General features: G+C 46.1%; 1 protein-coding gene across 8 annotated transcripts in view; it reads left to right on the top strand.

Annotated features, from left to right (window-relative positions):
- DHX30 (DExH-box helicase 30) overlaps positions 1-13,634 on the top strand; it is a 31,745-nt gene extending 18,111 nt beyond the window's left edge. For all 8 annotated transcript variants that reach the window (XM_043975437.1, XM_043975440.1, XM_043975438.1 and 5 more), the window contains 18 exons: positions 473-603; positions 1,879-1,989; positions 3,045-3,346; positions 4,088-4,208; positions 5,926-6,075; positions 7,285-7,437; positions 7,942-8,772; positions 9,098-9,173; positions 9,477-9,581; positions 9,923-10,098; positions 10,987-11,193; positions 11,317-11,398; positions 11,594-11,787; positions 11,997-12,156; positions 12,422-12,579; positions 12,819-12,922; positions 13,035-13,174; positions 13,299-13,634. In XM_043975437.1, the coding sequence (XP_043831372.1) occupies positions 473-603; positions 1,879-1,989; positions 3,045-3,346; positions 4,088-4,208; positions 5,926-6,075; positions 7,285-7,437; positions 7,942-8,772; positions 9,098-9,173; positions 9,477-9,581; positions 9,923-10,098; positions 10,987-11,193; positions 11,317-11,398; positions 11,594-11,787; positions 11,997-12,156; positions 12,422-12,579; positions 12,819-12,922; positions 13,035-13,174; positions 13,299-13,552 (3,455 nt within the window). In that variant the 3' untranslated portion in view covers positions 13,553-13,634. The remainder of the gene's footprint in view (positions 1-472; positions 604-1,878; positions 1,990-3,044; positions 3,347-4,087; positions 4,209-5,925; positions 6,076-7,284; positions 7,438-7,941; positions 8,773-9,097; positions 9,174-9,476; positions 9,582-9,922; positions 10,099-10,986; positions 11,194-11,316; positions 11,399-11,593; positions 11,788-11,996; positions 12,157-12,421; positions 12,580-12,818; positions 12,923-13,034; positions 13,175-13,298) is intronic.
- Positions 13,635-19,188: the final 5,554 nt, after the last annotated feature.

The following is a 19,188-nucleotide window of genomic DNA, read 5'->3' as shown; positions in this document are numbered from 1 at the left end:
TTACACTAACCCTAATTACCTCTGCTAAGGGGCCTGTGCATTGCCCTTTTCATTTTTTTTTTCTGAGTTCTTTTCTTCCCTTTTCAAAATTTATTTTGAGTATTAACAGGAAATTTCATAAACTAAGTTTTAATCATAAGCCTAAGAGAAAACCCTGGTCTAACCCTCTCTATATAATTTAGGAGCAGAGCATTTCCTATTTTAGGAAGTACTGATAGCATGTGAGACAGGAATAAGGTTCCCCTTCCTTAGGGACCTAGTCATATGGAATATGGGGAAGAGAGTAGAGGATTGGTCTACCCTTTAATGCCAAGAACTGGTATTCTTTTTTTTTTTTAAGGATCCAAATTATCCATGTGTTTTTAATTCAATATAGGGTCCTAGTATTTGCCCTGATTCTAGGATCTGTGCACACCAGCCATAAAGTTTGCTAAAGAACAAGTGTAATGATTTCTTTTTTGTGTCTTCTTAGCTTCTAGGGATTTGTTGAAAGAATTCCCACAGCCCAAAAACCTTCTCAACAGTGTGATCGGAAGAGCCCTTGGCATCTCTCATGCAAAAGACAAACTGGTCTATGTCCACACAAATGGGCCAAAGAAAAAGGTAATTACTCTCAGTGAATAGCAGAGAATTAGGGAATGTAAGGAAATGATTGATTGTAGAATGAAAAAAAAGAAGGAACAAGTTAGGCCGGAAAATGAGAAAACCTGGTAAATTTTGAATTTTCAAAGACCCATTCTAGTTCAGCCTGCAGCATTTGGATAAGGAGTGTCTGGACTGAAGCAGGCTACATGGGAGTGAGTGGGAGGGAGAAGAGAAATACTGGAAAGATTTAGAATTTTGCGTTAGAACTTGGATCGTCATTACTCGAGATTGCTAACTCTGGTCGTCCTTTCCTACCTTTCTAAATTTTGTCTTTACCTCTAGATGTAGAAGGAGTCTTTCACATATATTCCTCCTATTTTTCCCAATATTTTCTCTCCAACAACAACAACAGAATCTGGCTCTTCAAGGCTAACTTTCTTTAGGTCCTGAACTAATTTAATAACATCAGCTTATATTTCTCCAGTGTTTTATCTTTGTCTAAGCACTTTGATCCTCATCGTTTTATTTGATCCTTAATGCAGTTGTAGAAAATGCTTAGGCTAAGTTTTTCTCATTTTGTAGATAAGGAAAGTGTAACACGAAAAATGTTCATTTATGGGCCCAAAATTAGAATCAGTCTGTGTAAGTGCCAATTTGTGGATGTCTTAGTCCCATTTAGAAAAGGAACCATATCTTTTTTTAAAATCATAAAAGTATTTTATTATTTTCTAGTTACATGTAAAGATAGTTTTCTTTTTTTAATTAGTTTTCAACATTTGTTTAGATAAGATTTCCAATTTTCCCACCTCCCTCCCCCTTCTCCTAGACAGCAGGTAATCTGATACAGGTTTTTTTTATTTATATATATATATATATATATAATAGCATTAAACATATTTCTGCATTAGTCATGTTAGAAGAATCAGAGTAAAAAGGAAAAACCTCAAAAAAGAATAACAATAGCACCAAAACCAATAGAAATAGTATTGTCCACTCGGCATCCATATTCCACAGTCCCAAAAAGGAACCATATCTTAATTTTTAAAGGGGAAGTGAGAGTAGCCATCCTTGCCATCCATCTTAGGTGTTCCAGCTTCTGATGCATCATTGTCACATTACTTAAATGATGGCTTTAGTCCCCAGAAGTGTGATTTCTATCTTGGAGGCGCTTCTGAAATTCCAGCCTACATGTGGATTGGCTTTGATAATTCTCACAGACCTTAAAAGTGACCAAGAGCTTGAGCCAAGAACAGAAAAAGCCCAGGGTCCTGAGCCTTTTTGCTGTCTTCACAGAAAGTCACACTGCACATAAAGTGGCCGAAGAGCGTTGAGGTGGAAGGTTATGGAAGTAAGAAGATTGATGCTGAGAGGCAAGCTGCAGCTGCTGCATGCCAGCTCTTTAAGGTGATGTTTTCTTCCTCCTGCATGGCCAGGACTCCCTCTCTCAGTGAGGGTCTTCACTTTTCCATTCGGGTTCCACCTTCCTCAGAGTTTTTGGTACTTTCCCTATTGCACATGTGATTCTCTTCTGGTAACCCCTGCTGTGTGAAGAACCCTTGTGGCATTCAGTAGATGTCATTATGATGAGAACTTGAGCTTTAATTATCTATTATTCTCAAATCCTATTTACTTCAGAGCTTAATGCCTTTCTTTTCTTCAAGAAATCCAGTTTACGATGCTGTGCTGGTTATTTTGATTGATATAAAATCACGAATCTAAAGGTGAAAGGGATCTTGAGGCCATTTAGACCAGTTCAGTTCAGGAAACATTTGCTAAGCGCCTACTATATGCCAAGCACTCTGCTGGTTGTGATACAAACAAGGAAAAAAAAGTTAATACTTGCCTGTCCTCAAGGAATCTAACAAGAGAAGACCACAAACAACAGGAAGCTCGAAAAGAGTGAGGGGATGTACCCAGCATGGAGACAGCTTGTTTTGTGGAGTTGAAAATAAGCTGAACTGTAGATGGAGAGTTGAGTGATCTGCAAAGTCCAGCTTCTGCTCTCTATAACGGAAGGCTCCAGCCCTCCAGTCAGAGGGGAGAAGAGGCTAAGAGTTGAGAAGGTGTTGAATATATCCCAGTTGGCATAAACAGCATGATAATTTCTGGTGATCACTTTGTCCTGGGAGGGGAATCTGGTTCCATGAATTGAAATCACTGCAGATGGAGAGTGCAGTGAGTGATTTCAAGCCTCTGTTTGGAATGATATGGAAACTGAGACCCAGGAAGGTTGAGTAACGTGCCCAATATCACAGAAGTAGTAAGCACCAGAGAATGGATTCAGACCCAAGTTTTTTTGATACAGAATCAGCACCTTTTCCATTATCCCCTAGGAGATGTTTTGGCCTATAGCTGAGCTCAGGCTGGGGTATAGTGCAGTGAGGGAGGGTCCATGTTCCCTCCCTTAGAGGAACCTAAATCTAGAGGATACCTCTATCTGGGTGCTTTCTTCCTTTCAGGGCTGGGGCCTTTTGGGACCCCGAAATGAACTCTTTGATGCAGCTAAATACCGAGTGCTGGCAGACAGATTTGGCTCCCCAGCTGACAGCTGGTGGCGACCAGAGCCTACTATGCCACCCAACTCCTGGAGGCAGCTGAACCCTGAGAGCATCCGACCGATGGGGCCCAGCAATCTATCTCGATCTATGGGCCGAGAGGAGGAGGATGAGGAAGAAGAAGAACTAGAGGAAGGGACGATTGATGTCACTGACTTCCTGTCTATGGCCCAGCAGGAGTCTCACACTCCACTCAGGGACACAAGGTATAGTCTTAATGGGAAGTACATGGAAGTACATCAGTACTTGTGGGCAGGATGGGAGTTTTTTAAGCAGGGTTCTCTGCAGGTATGTTTGGTTTCTACTCATTCCCTGCTTCCAGGGGACTTCCTATGAAACTGATGGCATCTCTGCCAGTTGTGGCTTTGATTGAATCCCAGATGTCTCCTCATTGCCTAGATTGTATTTAATTACTTTTTAGTATTACTTCTTGTCTTAGGGGAAATAGCTGGCTAGGTCTTGAACTATATGACTGGATTTTTTCTAAATAACAGCAGAAGAGACTTGCTCTTGAAAAATCAGAGATGATAGTGGCCCAACCTTAGAGTACCTGGATCCATTGGTACCCCTGCTACAGAACTCTGTCCTATTTCTAGACTTTGGTGGCCATTATACAAGGCACAAAAGGAGAAAATCCATTGGGTTGCAGTGTTGCGTCCCAAAAATGCTTTCAAACAGTATTTTAATGTCCTTACCCTTCTGGAAAATGCCCTTTTTTTCCCTTGGAGGAAGCTGAGGCAGCACTTGTGATATTTTTGGGTATGGACATAGGTAGTGTTTATAGGGAAGCATCTGAGTGAAGTTCAGAATTCAGGCATTTGTAGCTCCAATCCCATTTCTGGCCCTCACCCTGTCACCCACCCCCAAATCACTCCATTGTCCTAGTGCCCTAGATTGTAGCACTAGGGGTGGAGATTGTTCTTCACCTAGACTCTTGGGTATCCCAGAGGGGGCTCCTTTGAGATGACAGACGACGACAGTGCTGTCCGAGCACTTACCCAGTTCCCGCTTCCCAAGAATCTTCTGGCCAAGGTGATCCAGATTGCAACCTCGTCCTCCACCGCCAAGGTAAGTAAAGATCACCTGCACTTCAGGGGGAGGAATTCATTAAGTTACTTGAAGAAGAAATCTGGAAACAGGAGCAAAACTTTGATTATAGTATGTGGAAGGATCTGTGTGTAGAGAAGGGATGGAAAAGACCTTCAAAGACTGATTTTCACTACTTGAATGTAGTGAGATTTCATTCAGTACTTAGTATATTCCTATAGCATACAAAGTGCAGTTCAGCTCAGCATTTGGGAGAAATAAAAAGATAAAAAAGATATGGCCTTAAAAAAAAAAGACATGGCCTTGTTCCCTCATGGGATTCACAATTTAGTAGTAAGATGTGACTCACACCATCACAAGAAGTACAAGTTCTATGTGAGTCTTGAGGAGAGAGATAATTTTCCACTAGGTGGGATTGAGGAAGCTTCCTGAAGAATGATATTCAAAGTAGGTCTTGAAGGACTGGATTGCAAAAGCTCGGAATGGGGGATGGGTGATAGTCTGGCAAGGGGTGTTGGGTGTCATGAGAAGAGGCATGATGGTGGAACAACATCAGTGGGTTTTTGGACAGTGAGTAGCCCAGTTTGGCCGAAAGGGGAAATAGTGGGAGATAAGGCTGGGAAGTTGGATCAGATGATGTATAGGATTGGATGCCAAACCAAGAAGGTCAGGTATTTTTCATTGTGCATTAGGAAGCCATTGTAGACTTGTAACATTAAGAGCATAATATGACTAGGACTGCTTCTAAGAAACATGGCAGCTGTGAATGTGCTGGGAAGGTTACCAGTAATGATTCCAAAGTCTGTCCCTAGCATTAGGCTTGCCTCCTATCTTTCTTTTTCATCTTGAAGTCCACAAGATCCTAACAAGGGGGACAGGAGGAGAAAGGGCAGGTGTTGCTATCCATCTTTCAAGGCTGCTAGTATAGTATGTTCAGGAGGTTCTGGAAAGTTGACCTTGATACAGAGATTTGAGATGGATTTTATAGAAAAGCAGAAATGTGGGAGTTTGTCATGTAAGTGAAAAACTTTCCTGAGGAGAAAATGGTATAAGACAGAGAGAGGAGATAAGCTAGAGAGGATTCCTACATGAATTTGGAAGGGTATACTTGAAAGTCTCCAAGATCTTTTCTAGTTAAAAGATTAGAGGAATGAAGAGGCTTAATCAGGGTAAGTGTGAATAAGGTCTAGGACTGGAGAGGGTGGAGTATAGAAGACTGGAAAACTGTCTACCTTCGGGGTCCTCCAGATCCTCTCAGTCAAATATGATGGTGACCCAGGAATGGCAGTAGTGCTTGGCCTTATGCTAGCTCTTAGCACCCAAGGAACAAGCTTCAGCATCTTTTGCCATGAAGGGGGAGGGAGAGCATGCAGTTCCACTGTGTGGCACCTCCCTTGCTATTCCCCACGCCACACTGGGGGAAGCTTAAGGTCAATTGCAATTTTGGGTGCTGTTTCTAGTGTCCTTGCCCTGCTGTGGAAAATGAAGTCTTCACAAGCTCAGGATATGTTGGCCTTTGGGGGATGATCAGAATCACTAGATTGTCTTGCAGCTGTTCTGTTGGTTCCAAAATTCCACCTGAGAAGTGACTTGTTTTATATCATCATTATTGATCCACGGGGATCTTTTGGAAGAAGGGGTCACTCCAACCCTGCAAGAGCTGCATAGTCCATGTCCATTGACTGGGCTCTCTTCTCAAGCTGTTTCTTAATAAGCCACTTTCCTTACATCCTTTCAGAACCTCATGCAGTTCCACACTGTGGGTACCAAGACAAAGCTCTCCACTCTTACCCTCCTCTGGCCCTGTCCTATGACCTTTGTTGCCAAGGGGCGCCGCAAAGCAGAGGCTGAGAATAAAGCAGCAGCCTTGGCTTGCAAGAAGTTGAAGGTGAGCCCAGAAAAATGAGATGGAGACCCAGGGGATGTGATGGTGCTGTGATCCTCTAGCCTGCCGATGGCTCTGGAAATGCTAATCTGTTGCAACCACCAGGTTCAGTCCACTTGTTGCCTTTACCAATTAATTATACCCATTTCCTTAGCTTTTCCCCATCCCTGACATCTCAGGGAAGAGTCATTCATGGTCAAGATTTCAAATATTGCTTGATATTAAGACCCATCCAGACTCTCTCTTTTGATTTCCCCTTTCTCATTTATTCATTGAAAAGGACTTAAGGGAACCATTTTTTACCTTCAGGGATCACATGGTTGTTTAGTTGTCCAGATAATTCTGAAACACTTTGGGTCTGCAAGCAGCTCGAGACTGTAATGGCCAAATTCTAAGTGATTTAGCACAGACTGAGCTGTGTGGTTCACTGAGCTGCTTCATTAAAGCCCTAGGTTTTGAGCTGAATAGGAAAGGAGAAATAGTATTTGGAAGGAGATGGGGGAGGTGGTACTTAGGGACCCTTGATATGCTTTGGGCTCGTTACAGATAAACAGTAGGAGATGAGCCTGGATAGGTAAAGGGAGGAAGTGGCTATGTGGAAGGACTTAAATGTTCAACTGACAGAGTCAAAGGAGGAACCTCTCTTTTAAAGGACCTATTCCAGAGTAATCTCAAGATCTGCACCAAGAGAGTGATTCTGTTAAAAATGTCCAAGACCACCTGGGCATTGACTTCAAGCTAGAAGGGGTCAAGGAGGCCTTGTACACCAAGCCTTACCCCCATTTTACCCATGAGTTAACTGAGGCCAGAGATTTTGCTTCATCCATTGTGGAAACTGCCTTAGAGAAGATGGTGCTCTGTATCTCTATTCCAGAGACCTGAGCCAGCTTGAGAGACCATGTGATACTATAGAAAGAGCCCTGGACTTGAAGTTAGAGAGCCTGAATTTGAATCCTGGCTCTGTTCCTTGCTACCTCCTGGGCAAGGACAAATCACTCCACCTCTGGGCTTCAGGACTCACCTCTAGAATGAGGGAAGTGAAGCTGAGATGACTTTTAAGGTCCCTTTCAGCTCTACATCATGTATTCTGTGAAAAGGAGATTCCTATTCCCCACCTTTCCACTGCATCATAGGAATCATTTTCCTTGGAATATGATCTTAACATGCCTGGGCCATCCTTCTTAAGAGTCCTGACTTATGTCCCCTCTGCAGAGCCTGGGCCTAGTGGATAGGAACAATGAACCACTGACTCATGCCATGTACAACCTGGCCTCCTTGCGAGAGCTAGGCGAGACACAGCGTCGGCCCTGCACTATCCAGGTGCCAGAGCCCATCCTGCGAAAGATGGAGAACTACCTGAATCATGTAAGTAGGGCAAGGGTCAGGGCGGGCACAGACGGGGACCTAAGGAGCCAAAGTCCCAACAAAATCTCCATCTCCTGCACAAGTCAGCAGGTTTGGCTTGGGAATGATTTCATCCCTAGGTCAGCTGCATGGCTCCACCTGGTGCTGTCCTAGGCATCTGTGATGCTTTGTTCCATCTTTTCATTTTCCCACACCAGTCTTCAAAACCTGGTGGTATCCTATGTCTTTGTGGTATTACCTCCCTCTGTTTCCCTTCCGCACCCTAGAATTCAACCACCCCTCTCCCCACCTGCCCCAAATTTGGCACTGTGAATTCCAGCTTCCTAGAATTAGGTTGATCTTCCTAAGGTTCCTGGAGGGATAGAAGGGTTGGGTGAGCCCTGAAGTCAGCTCTGCATAACAGGATTCCAGGGCACTGGGGGCACTCTGGGCCTTACCCCTCTTGAGGCTATTGTAGAGATGGAATAAATGAACACCCCTCACTGTGTTGCTGGCCCTCTCCAGTACCCTGTGGAAAATCCTTGGATCTCCCCGGAGCCTAGGCTGCAGAATGAGGATCCCTTGCACTTGAGCAAGGACACGGGGCCCCTGAGTGACCCTATCACAGGGAAGCCTTACATTCCTCTGTCGGAGGGAGAGGAGCTACGGCTAAGCCAGGGGCTGTTGGAGTTGTGGCGGCGGCGTGGGCCTTCCTGGCAGGAGACTCACCAGCTCCCGGTGGATCCACACCGGGATACCATCTTATCAGCAATCGAACAGCACCCTGTGGTTGTGATCGCAGGGGACACAGGCTGTGGCAAGACGACACGGATACCACAGCTGCTACTGGAACGTTATGTGACAGAGGGCCGTGGGGCCCGGTGCAATGTGATCATCACCCAGCCTCGCCGTATCTCAGCTGTGTCTGTGGCCCAACGTGTTAGCCATGAACTGGGACCCTCTCTACGACGGAATGTGGGATTCCAGGTGCGCCTGGAGAGTAAGCCACCAGCCCGAGGTGGAGCCCTGCTCTTCTGCACTGTGGGCATCCTCCTTCGGAAGTTGCAGAGCAATCCCAGTCTTGAGGGTGTGAGCCATGTCATTGTAGATGAAGTACATGAACGAGACGTCAATACGGACTTTCTGCTCATCCTGCTGAAAGGGCTGCAGCGGTTGAACCCGGCTCTGCGACTGGTGTTAATGAGTGCCACAGGTGACAATGAGCGCTTTGCTCGATACTTTGGTGGCTGCCCAGTCATCAAGGTGCCTGGCTTCATGTACCCTGTGAAGGAGTACTACCTGGAGGACATCTTGGCCAAGCTGGGCAAACACCAGCATCGGCATCGGCATCATGAGGTAAGGGAAATAGATGGCAGTGACCTTCGTTGCATCTCTTGCCTCCCACCTACCTAACAGAGTTGACTCTGGTTTTTCCCCTCTGCCTATAATGATTAAGCTTGTTCTCTTCCTGCCATCCCCTAGTCTTTACCCCTACTTGGGGTATCCATGAACCTTTGATGTGACCCTGGGGTTTCCCCATCACCCGGTCAGCCCAGTTGGATTGGGCTTGAGTGCCGTCTGACCTTGGAGAGGGTCCTGGGGTACTTACTGTTCACTTCAGATGCCTCAACCTAGGCCACTGTCTCCAACTCTTCTTGTTCCCCTTTACCCCTGGCCATAGTCTGAGGATGAGTGCGCCCTGGATTTGGACCTCATGACTGATCTGGTTTTGCATATTGATGCCCGGGGAGATGCAGGTAAGTGTCTTTTTGGCCTGGAATTCTTAGAGCAGGTTTTCCTCAACCAGATTCAGACTGCTAGGACCTTGGGCATTCATGGAGAAGCACCTTGGTATGAACAGAGTTGGGAAGAATGGGGGTAGAGTGACTGCTGAGGACCCAGCTTAATCATATTCATTCAGCTTAATCCTACCCCAAGTCCCAGATTGCCTGTGATCATGACCACGAACAAATAGGTGGGAATTCTGAGGGAAACTATACCCCCCCCCAACCCCTTCAGGGCTACCCCCAAGTGATCAGGTTGCTGGGGCTGGTTTTCAGGTGGGATTCTGTGTTTCCTGCCTGGCTGGCAGGAGATCAAAGGAGTACAACAGCGTCTGCAGGAGGCCTTGGGCTCCTATGAAAGCAAGTACCTGATCTTGCCAGGTGAGCTGGGCTTGGGAGCAGGGGCAAGAAAAGGGGACAGACACCCTGATCCACGCCTTTTGGTTGTGGGGAGGCCTGGGAAGTGGCTCCATCTGGAGGTAACAGTGGGTACTAGCATGACTCTGTTCCCATTTGGCAACGAGTCAGTAGTGATCCCAGAGCTAAGTGGAGGAGGGAAGAGAAACGCTGACTGTGAACCTGAAGAGAGAGAGCTCTGTAGGGTGGCTGCCCCATGGGAGAATGTTTTACTCCCGGATATGCTCGGAGAATTGTTATTGGTGGGGCTTGACTGTGTGTGCGCGCTTGCGTGCTATTTCCCCCCCCCCCCATGCCCCAAACAGTGCACTCCAACATCCCCATGATGGACCAGAAGGCAATTTTCCAGCAGCCCCCAACAGGGGTGCGCAAGATTGTCTTGGCCACCAACATTGCTGAAACTTCCATCACGGTCAACGACATAGTACATGTGGTGGACAGTGGCCTGCACAAGGAGGAGCGCTATGATCTTAAAACAAAGGTATTTCCTCCAGATGCCTGCAGTTCTCTTACCATTTCCCAGCTCTGCTAGTTGCCTGTAGTTTTAGCTGTGAGGCTTTGGAAACAGCCTCAGTAGTGTGGAGTAGAAAGACGAGCTGATTGGATTTGAGCCAGAGGATGACCTAGCTCCTAGCTGACTCCAACATTAAACTGCTTGAAAAAAAAATATATGAAATCTTGTGTTTCTATATTGCTTCACATTTTAAGAAATGCCTTTGTCATGAGGATCCCGTTAGGTAGAGTAATCGCATTTTACATCTAAGAGGTTAAATGACTTTGTGTGGTTATATAGTCTATCAGTATATGAGAAGCAGGACTTGAACCCAGGTTTCCTGAATCTAAGTCTAGCACTCTTTACAGTGTACCACACTTCTTCTCTGGGCCTCTGTTTTCATACCTGCGGAATGGAGATAATCCCTAGCCTGCCTAATTTGGGGGATTATATGAGATCATGGATGATTAAAGCCTTTGAAAAGCATAGAACTATGAACAAATAGAAGCTTTCCCCTGGAACTGTCCATATTGAGCAAGGAGTAGGGATGGATGGTGGCTTAGGGGATGTGACCTGGATAAATGATTTTTGACCTTTCTTAAGCTCTGGGAATCAGAGGTCAAGGGAACTACTTTGGCTTAGCCTAGGCCAGAAAGTATCCTATTTCCTTTCCCAGTACTCCATTATCCTGAGCCCTACAGACAAACTAGAGATTGTGGTGCTAGGAGGCAAGTCTCCATAGTCTTTTTATGATCATGAGCATAGTGTTAGGCCAGTAATTTTCCCTTCAGTCCAGAGTCCAACAATTTCTAGTGGGAAATTTGAAGTGGTTCCTGGAAAGCAGGAGCCATATTTCACTAACCCTTCCCCTGACAGGTGTCCTGCCTAGAAACAGTGTGGGTGTCAAGGGCAAATGTGATCCAGCGCCGAGGAAGGGCCGGGCGGTGCCAGTCGGGCTTTGCCTACCACCTGTTTCCTCGAAGCCGGCTGGAGAAGATGGCGCCTTTTCAGGTTCCCGAAATTCTGCGCACCCCGCTGGAGAACCTGGTGTTGCAAGCAAAGATCCATATGCCTGAGAAGACGGTAGGGCTCTGAAGGGTAAGGGTGTGAAGGGAGCCAAGGAGGGCTTTGGATGCGTGTGCCTCCCTTGGGTCACAGAGTAGCAAGGCCGAGAGCCTCATCGGGCACATGGGCCTTCCATTGCAGGCTGTTGAATTTCTCTCCAAGGCCGTGGATAGCCCTGACATCAAGGCTGTAGATGAGGCTGTGATCCTGCTGCAGGAGATCGGTTAGTGGTGGTTTGGCTCCTGGACAGGAACAGCCCCATGGGTTGCTGGTGGGGTAGTCTTCAGTTTCTCTTGTGAGGTGGAACTGTGGCTACCTGTGGGCTGGCATCATCAGGGTTAGGGCTCTCTCTTCCTTGGGCAGATAAAAGGGTCTGGGACCCATTTGGGGGGTTACTGTGACAGAAGAAATGTTGCAGGTGTGCTGGACCAGCGGGAATTCCTGACTACGCTGGGTCAGCGCCTTGCCCATATCTCCACGGACCCAAGGCTCGCCAAGGCCATTGTCCTGGCAGCCATCTTCCGCTGCCTGCATCCTCTGCTAGTTGTTGTCTCCTGCCTCACCCGAGACCCCTTCAGCAGCAGCTTGCAGAACCGAGCTGAGGTGGACAAGGTCAGACACTTACCCTGTTGCTCTGTTCCTTTCCAAACCCTAATATGGCAAATCTTCAACTGAGGCCTTTTTTCAGGTGTTTCAGTCTTTACTCAGTTCCTTGGGGTGGTCCCACCAGTCCCTATATAACTGATTAGCACACTGCCTGGCATGTAGTAGGCACTTAATCAGTGTTACTTGATTCATCCCTGCATTTCTTCTCTTCTTAGGTAAAGGCACTGTTGAGCCATGATAGTGGGAGTGACCACCTGGCATTTGTCCGGGCTGTGGCTGGCTGGGAGGAGGTGCTGCGTTGGCAGGATCGTAGTTCTCGAGAGAACTACCTGGAGGAGAACCTACTTTATGCTCCCAGCCTGCGTTTTATCCATGGTGAGTGCCTTACTCCACTTGGTTCTGCCCCCTCCTCATACTGTGTTTTAGTGCAGGCCCCTTCCTCCAGGCCCCCACACTGAGCTCTTAGAATTCTCTGTCATGTTTCCATTAGTTGTTCTTCGCCTATATTAAATAGAGATGCACCTCCCATGCTATTTTGTCCTACCCATATGCACACACCTAGGCTATATAGGCTTCTTAAGTGATAGATGGGACCTCTCAGACCCTTTCTCTCCCCCTTCATCCAATTTTCTTTTCTCAGGCCTCATCAAGCAGTTCTCAGAGAACATTTATGAGGCCTTCCTGGTGGGGAAACCATCAGACTGCACCCTGCCCTCAGCCCAGTGCAACCAATACAGTGAGGAGGAAGAGCTGGTGAAAGGGGTGCTCATGGCTGGGCTTTACCCCAACCTCATTCAGGTATAGAAACTGGCTATGGCATGGCGGTCCTATCTCATGGCTCACCTTGGTAGGGGGAAAGGGGAATTGGGGAATAAGGTATGGTTTGACTCTTAAGACAGCAATTCTTGGATTCCACATGGATAAGAATACTTTTTCAGGCCTGTTGGCAGGATAAAGGTACCTGCCCTGCCAGGGTACTTGGCTCCCCAGTTCACATTATCTGTTTTTCTTCTGTCCATCTTCTTTGTGCCCCACAGGTGAGGCAGGGCAAAGTGACCCGACAGGGGAAGTTCAAGCCCAATAGTGTCACCTACCGGACCAAAGCCGGCAATATCCTGCTACATAAGTCAACCATTAACAGGTGCATAGAGCAGTGATGGGCATAGGGATTTAAACTGGGCTAGGGAGGGGAAGAAGGAAAGGATTCTAGGGAAAATGATCAATCCTTCTGACCCTGTTTTCTCTCCTCACAGGGAGGCCACTCGGCTACGTAGCCGTTGGCTGACATATTTCATGGCTGTTAAGTCCAATGGCAGTGTCTTTGTGCGAGACTCTTCCCAGGTCCACCCCCTGGCTGTGCTGCTGCTTACCGATGGAGACGTCCATATCAGAGGTGGGTGCCAGGTTCCCTTGAGCGCATTCCCTTTCCTTTGAGGAAGATGTGATCTGTCCCTCATCTGTGGTTCCCATTAAGTACTAACCATTGTGACTTCTAATAATCCTTCCCTTAACCCCAGATGATGGGCGCCGTGCCACCATCTCCCTGAGTGACAGTGATCTCCTACGGTTAGAGGGTGACTCACACACTGTTCGGCTGCTACGGGAGCTTCGCCGGGCCCTAGGCCGAATGGTAGAACGGAGCCTCCGCTGTGAGTTGCCCGCCCTGCCGCCAGACGTGCAGCAGGAGCACAGCCAGTTGCTGGCCTTGCTTGTGGAGCTACTGCGTGGGCCTTGCGGTAGCTTTGATGTTCGTAAAACCGCTGATGACTGAGCCCCCTCCCCATTCCCCGTCCCTGGGGCTATGTACAGAGCGCAAATGTTTATTTAAATAAAGTTCTATTTATCCCTTGTGACTGCATGGTATACTCCTTTTTTCTCTTTGGTACTTCTGTCTCAAAAGTTGACAGGGCTCTTTAGGGTGTATAGATGTCTCATCTCAAGATGCATAGCTCCTTTCCCTGTTTCTGGAACAATATTCTTCCCTAAACTATTGGTGGGATTGGGGAATCCTGCTTTTGTGATATAGGGAAAATCAATGCTCTGCCTCATGTATCTCTCTTTGCCCTGAGGTGCTAGGTAAGAAGGCCTAGTCTAAAAGTTTCTTCATTAGTGAGTAGAACCAAGAAAACGTTATACACAGTTAACAGCAACGCTTAGCTCTTCTCAGCAATACAGTGATCCAAGACAATGCCAAAAGAATCATGAAGGAAAATGCTCTCCATAACCAAAAAAAGAACTCTGGAATTTGAATGCAGATTGAAGCATACTCTTTTTACTTTTTAAAAAAATTATGGTTTCCTTCTTTTGTTCTGATTCTTCTTTCACAACTAATGTGGAAACATGGTTGTACATGCATAACCCATATCCAGTTGCCCTATTAGGGAGGGGCAATATAAGGGGCAATAAGGAAGGAAGAAAAATTGGGAACTCAATTTTTTTGTGTGTGAGAAAGGGGCAGTGAGGGTTAAGTGACTTGCCCAGGGTCACACAGCTAGCAACTGTCAAGTGTCTGAGGCTGTATTTGAACTCAGGTCCTCCTGAATCCAAGGCCAGTGCTTTATCCACTGTAACACCTAGCTGCCCCTTGGAACTGAAAATCTTAAATGATGAAAACTATAATTACATGTAATTAAAAAAATTAAATAGCATTCAAAAAAGAAAACCAAAGACGAAAAATAAAAATTTCATTTCCTTGGCATGGGACAAAGCTAGGAGCTACCAGGTCCTGGTGCAGTCAAAAGACCCAAGTGATGCCATATACTAGCTATGTGACCCTGAGCAAGTCAGCCTAAAAACTAGTCTTCATTTACAAATGAAATCACAGATTTTTTAAGTTGCAAAGGACCTTGGAAATAATCAGGTATTGTGAAAGTCCAAATTAAAGTGGTAGGAATATTTTAATTTTCTGGTTCAGCTATGATTACTGCATCTTCCACAATGAAGGGTGTGAAAAGCCAAGTGATTCTAGGCTAAATGTGTTTTAGCTGTGTAAAGGGCTAAGTGAACTATGTCAAAGAGGTCACAACGTTGTGGGGGGCACAAAAAAATCTGGCAAATTTAATAAAAGCTTATGTATGCCTATTTTAAATACCTATATACCTGAGGCCACGTAAAAATTTCTTGGGAGGAAGAAGGTCATGAGTGAAAAAAGTTTAAGAAGTCCTGATGTAGGCAAATGCATTTTAAGTTGTCGAGATAGGGGGATCCTGGGTGACAAACCTGAGTTGAACACTGAAAGAATAGGATTTTTAAGATTGAAACCAGTCTGCATAAATGCCTCAAGGAACTTTAAGTGGGGAACAGTTAGTCCAAATTAATGGGGAAGCAAAACTAGAAAGGTCTATTTGAGTTAGGATTTGAGGGGCCTTAAATGTCAGGCTGAGGAAAGCATGTGCTTTGTGACAGAGCACAGCAAAAACTTGATTAGACTTTTTTATTTTGCATGGTGTAGCAGAGGTGTCCATTGAGACGACCTAATCCAACCCTTTGATTTTAAAAACATGGAAACAGAAGTCTAGAGATGTTGTCCCTAGGACACTGCAGCATAAGGACTAACCACAAATGAAGTGGGGGTTTTTAACTTCATGCTCATATCTTTCCCATTCTCAGACCATCTAGGTCCTCTGAGATACTAACCTACCCTCTTAGAGCCACTCTGCTCATCCCAGCCTAAGTGACCTTGGGTGCATTAGCTTTTTTTTTTTTTTTTTTTTTGGTGAGGCAATTGGGGTTAAGTGACTTGCCCAGGGTCACACAGCTAGTTAAGTGTCAAGTGTCTGAGGCTGGATTTGAACTCGGGTACTCCTGAATCCAAGGCCAGTGCTTTATCCTCTTTGCCACCTAGCTGCCCCTTGTATTAGCTTTTAAGGGGGGTGCTGATTGATGGATCCAAACTCCCCAGCACAACTGAAATGGGTGGCTCTGGAAATAAGACCAGACATTCCCAGATCTCATTCTCTTAAAATTCCTAGCAACGGAGTGTACAACTCCAGGAAGGCCCTGAATCATCTGTCACTGCTTCCTCCAACACCCTGTCTGCATTCATCACTGAACCCAACTAGAAGCGGCTCTACCTAAGAGCATCACCGTGCTATCCCATGGACACAAAGCTCCCCACCTTTCCATCTTTGGGAAACAACATCCTACATAATGGGGTGGGAAGTACAATGAGAACCTGACAGAAGATCCTACCTTCTGCTTAGGGGCTAGATTTGGGGGTGAAAGAGGGAAAAGAATGGATAATTAGAAGGTAGATCCCAATAGCTGCAGGGACTTGGTAGTTTTCTTTTTCTTTCCAAGCTCTATCTTCTTCATACTTCACAACGAATGAGGAAATGAGACAAAACGATCCCCTCTAATAGAGTAGGAAGGTAAGAGTCCATAGGAGTGAAATTACTTTTGTCCTACAAGAAGCCAAAAAATCAAGGGCAACACACCCCTCATTCTACTATAAACAACCTCTGAGGGAGAAACCAAATTGTTTGGGGGCAGAAATGAGACAGCCAGGTCCCCTGGTTAGAACACTGAGAAAGCTTTATTTATGTAGTTATTTCAAATCTTTACAATAGTCAAAACCACAAGGTCACTCAGAGTGCCACATAACAGCTATGAGGGACAGCAACAAGAACCACAAGCAAATTAGGAGAATGAAGAAGAAAACCCGGCCCGAGTTTGAGACTTTCCCAAAGCACATCAGACCATCCCCTTTTTGGGGACCACGTTACTATCCCAGGTTGCCAGATTCACAGGCTGGGACAGGATTAAAAGGATACAGAATCCCATCTGAAGAAAGTTACCCATATAGGACCTATCTAAACCTCACTCTATCCATCAGCCAATGTCACTGACATTGACAATCAGTCACTGACCTGGAGTGTGGGGGAGGGAAGGTTTAAGTGGAAATGTGTGTTCCTGGTTTTGGCTTGGATGGCAAGCCCTCCTGGCTCCTGATGTTGGTAGAAGTGGAGGGGAGAACAGAGACTTGCCAAACACATCTTTCCCCTTTCCAAAGTCCAGTCCTGTTCTCTGATGCCCATAAATGGGGGGAAGGAAAGAGATGATGTTCAAAATGTAACATTACAGGGTAAGGGAAGGTCCAGCTCTCATGAAGGGCTATCAAATGAAATTAGACATTTTCCAAGATACTCAAGGCCTGTAAGAAGATGGCCCTGGCCCCCTCCTGTGAAGCAGAAATTGCCTAGTCACTCTGGGGCAAAAGAACTCATCCAACACCTGAGAAAGGTAGGTAGTGATAAAGATCCAAGGGAATGACTGAAACCATCACTGTCACGCTCTCAACCCTTCAAAACTGGTTTCATCTATGTAACGAGGAGAGAGAAAAGCCCTACTGATTTTGGGAAGCGCAGGACCGACCGATCAATAATGACTTAATACAGACAAAGGGTCAGCACTTCCAACTCCACCCAAAGAGAGAGGTAGGTGCCTCCTGACTTCTGTCTCCCATCTTCCTCCTTGGGGATGGGGGGACTAAGGGAAAGTTCCCTCCCCTCCTCAGCTTTTTGAGAACCCAAGAGCTTCATACGCCAAGTGCCTCAGGGAGACCTGACTCAGAAGGCTTTGGATAAAGACAACGTCCCAAACGGAGCACTAGTCAGAGAGCTGCTCCAGGCAAGCTACATGCTCTCTCCATTTGTTCTACACTAGAGGTTCAGATTTACAGAAGTTACCATTAGACAGCAAGAGAGGCTACTGGAAAAACCTGTATTCATACATAGCCCGCATACTCCTCTGCTCTACAGGCTAAGGTAAGAGCTCCATTTCCTTTTGAAAACAAGCCTTTTCCTTTCCTCAGACTGCGGGACTCCTGCCTTCCTCTGGAAGTAATGACAGGCCCACAACTTTCTCTCCAAAAACCCCAAGCCCACTGAGACTATGGTTGCAACCTCCTACATATTTTGCAATTCCTCAACTTCAGGGGAAAATCCAGTGGACACTTCTACCCATTCTCTATGACATTCTGGGGCAATTTACAAGTCTCTGAACCCAAGTTTCCCCATCTATGAAATGATGCGGTTGGACTGGTTCATCTCTAAGATTCCTTCCATTTCTAAATCCTTTGAGTCATAAGCCTGCATTACCTAGGCAAGAATACACAATGTTAGACCATTTGGAGGGTGGAATTGAGATATATGAAGAGCAACTCATGAACATTACAAACAAAAGCCCTTAGCTAATGTGGAGCTCAAGACCAAAGTCACAGCTTTTTCCTGAGAACTACTTAGATAGAAACCTCTAGAACCCTGCTCTCCAGTTAAGGTGAGGAACTACTTGGGCACTGCCATGGGAATGGACAAGACCACCAAAAGATGCCTTCCCCACTTTTCTGTCCAGCTGAATTTACTATCTCATGGAAGTCTGTAGAAGGAAAAAGATGGGAGTGGGGGGTGGGGTGGTGGAGGGTCAAAGTGACTAGATGGAAGCCAAAAAGTCAAGAAAGATATGGTGGATGGAAGAAGTGTGGCAGAGAGGGAAAGCTGTCCCCCAAAGCACACAGCTGAAGAACCACATTTGAACTTAAATAAATTCCCATTTCAATGGGTAACTGACCATTCTCCCACCCCTACCCCCATCCCCACCCCTGCTCCAGGGCCAAAAGTTAGAGGAAAGGGTCAGGAAGGGGCTGACTATCAACTGGTGGCAAATATTTTGTCAGATGCAAAACTACCTTGATGGATCTGGTTTTTCAAGAGGAGAAAGCACTTAAGAGACTCCCAGACATTTTCAAGGCAAACTACATTATATTTTAATGTCGTTTTATTAGAAACCATGCAAACTTTAATATAAAAAATACAAGTGCAATAAGAATCTTCATGTGTCATACAGATTCCAGGATTTCATGTCATTCTTGTTGACTTTCCCCGAGAGGAGCACCTGACCCTTGAGCAGGGTCCTCTGGGTCTCCTCCTTTCCTCACCCCTATCCTCCTCTCCTGAACTAGGCTGTCCTCCATTTCTAATTCTCTTTTTCTGCTTGTTTCTTTGTCAAACCTGAGTCACCCCCCTCGTCCTTAAAAGCCACTTGCACCTGGGCACAAAGCTGCTTGGGGCCACTTCGCCTGCCCCACTGGACCTCTGCCCCTCAGACCCCAGTTTCCTTCTCTGCTATAGTCCCTTGGTGAGAGGGTTCCCAATTCCGCAGGGCCTCAATTCTGTGGCATGATACAGTACATAAGCCCCAAGTCTTTGTTAGAAAAGAACACACACACACACACACACACACACACACACACACACACACACACACACACACACACACACACACACACACACCCCTTGATCACCACCCGTCAAACTGGATCCTTCTCACAAGAGAAAAAAATTCCACCTATTTATCACAACGCCCCCAACTCCTAAGCCATTTCCACTATTCCTCTTGGCAGCATCCTCT

This window comes from Dromiciops gliroides, chromosome 1 (assembly GCF_019393635.1).
Source record: "Dromiciops gliroides isolate mDroGli1 chromosome 1, mDroGli1.pri, whole genome shotgun sequence".
Lineage (NCBI taxonomy): Eukaryota > Metazoa > Chordata > Mammalia > Microbiotheria > Microbiotheriidae > Dromiciops > Dromiciops gliroides.
Note: the sequence above shows the minus strand (reverse complement) of the source record. Positions and strands in the feature narration are given on the sequence as shown.